We start from the raw sequence: 1,541 nt of genomic DNA on the forward strand, positions 1-1,541 counted from the left end.
AATCAGGATCAGAAGAGAAAGTTCAAGTTCAATGAAACTACGGCTTGATTTAACTTTATCTAATAGTTATTTATTTGATAGTTTTTTAGTTCTTTGATCATGGGCAACTTGTGCCCTTGCTTTGTCAAGTTTACAACATTCAATAGAGCACAAAATATCTTGATGCGCATTATGCACCACCAGCTACACCAGGAAAAAAAAATAAGATTATTCATAAAAAGGTACGATAGATAAATGTTACAATGAATATAATAGCTTTTGTGACCTCCAAAACCTGTAAAATATTCTTTCATAAATAAGCAATGCCACAAACTAGTGAAATCCAAGGAAAAATTATTACCAGTGTCCGGTGTTGAATACTAAGACATCATAGAACTGGCTTATATTTGCCCAATCATCAGCCGGAATATCAACATCTACCTTGTAGAATCCTTTCAAACCATCTTTATTGGGAAGGTCCAATTGCTCCACAGGTTGCCACCTTTATATAATTAGTTGTGAATGTGTAAGTAAGCAATTTGAGCTATTCTATCAGAGAAATGCACATGGATATAGCAAATACTTTTAAGTTATTCCAATTACTCATATCTCAACAACAAATACCTACGTGTACTTAGCAAGCAGCACGGCCCGGTGGTAAGCCACAGTGAAATCAAACTTAGGGAAGTAGCCGCCCCTCCACGCCCCTTTCCTTTTCCACTTCCGCGCACCTGAATCAACTGATCCCAGCGCGCAAAGGAACGCCACAACAAAATTCTCATTCAGCGAATCTCCAACAAACCCAATCCGCCGCCCCCTCATGGCAGCAAGGAATGCCGCAGGATCGATCCGCGGCAACGGCAAGCCACCGCATCCTTCAGGAATCCATACCCAGGAGTTAATCGCCTCCATGTTCTCCCTCGCGTTGCGGAGACAGTTCCATGCATTGCGATGAAAAGAACACGAAGCGTCGTAGAGTGGACGGCTGTGATTTTTGTATCGGGAATCGTGGGTCCAGAAACCTCGTGTAAGGTCGGCGGCTCGGTTGCTGCATAAATGATTGGAGTGGCGGCGGAGCGGTGGAGATGTCTTGGAGGAGGCGGGAGGGAAGAAAAGGGTGGATGATGAGAATAGGAGGAGAACGGCTAGGGTTAGGAGAAGAAATATGGAGGGGAGACGAAGGGAGACCTTCGTTGTTTCGCGAGCCATGAAGGCGCTGCCGGGTAGTGTGGCGAATGCGGAAGGAGAGGAACTTTGGGACTTTTGGAGCCGCGACGTATGCGGTGTTTTTTTAATTTTTGGATTTACATAAATAATACTTTATATTAATTTATTTGCCTATCTAATATTCAAAATTTTAATATTTCGTATCTATAATTTATAAATAAAATATTGAAATTTATAGAATTATATGCTGTTATGAGTTGTAGGAAAAAAATATAAAAAATAATATATTCGATATTAAATATTTATGTGTAACATACATGAAATAAAAAAGTTTTAGAAGTTTTATAAGTAAATAATATGACATAAAATTATATATATATATATATATATATATA

At 39.1% G+C, this 1,541-nt stretch overlaps 1 protein-coding gene across 1 annotated transcript; it reads right to left on the minus strand.

Moving 5' to 3' along the window:
* Positions 1-336: 336 nt before the first annotated feature.
* LOC110113284 (protein trichome birefringence-like 12) lies at positions 337-1,264 on the minus strand. The gene is made up of 2 exons (XM_020845788.2): positions 608-1,264; positions 337-481 (listed from the first exon to the last, which is right to left on the minus strand). Exons 1-2 carry the CDS (start codon positions 1,186-1,188, stop codon positions 337-339), a joined length of 726 nt encoding a protein of 241 aa, XP_020701447.2. The 5' UTR covers positions 1,189-1,264.
* Between the last annotated feature and the right edge of the window lie 277 nt (positions 1,265-1,541).

This window comes from Dendrobium catenatum, unplaced genomic scaffold (genome assembly GCF_001605985.2).
Source record: "Dendrobium catenatum unplaced genomic scaffold, ASM160598v2 fragScaff_scaffold_920, whole genome shotgun sequence".
Taxonomy (NCBI): Eukaryota; Viridiplantae; Streptophyta; class Magnoliopsida; order Asparagales; family Orchidaceae; genus Dendrobium; species Dendrobium catenatum.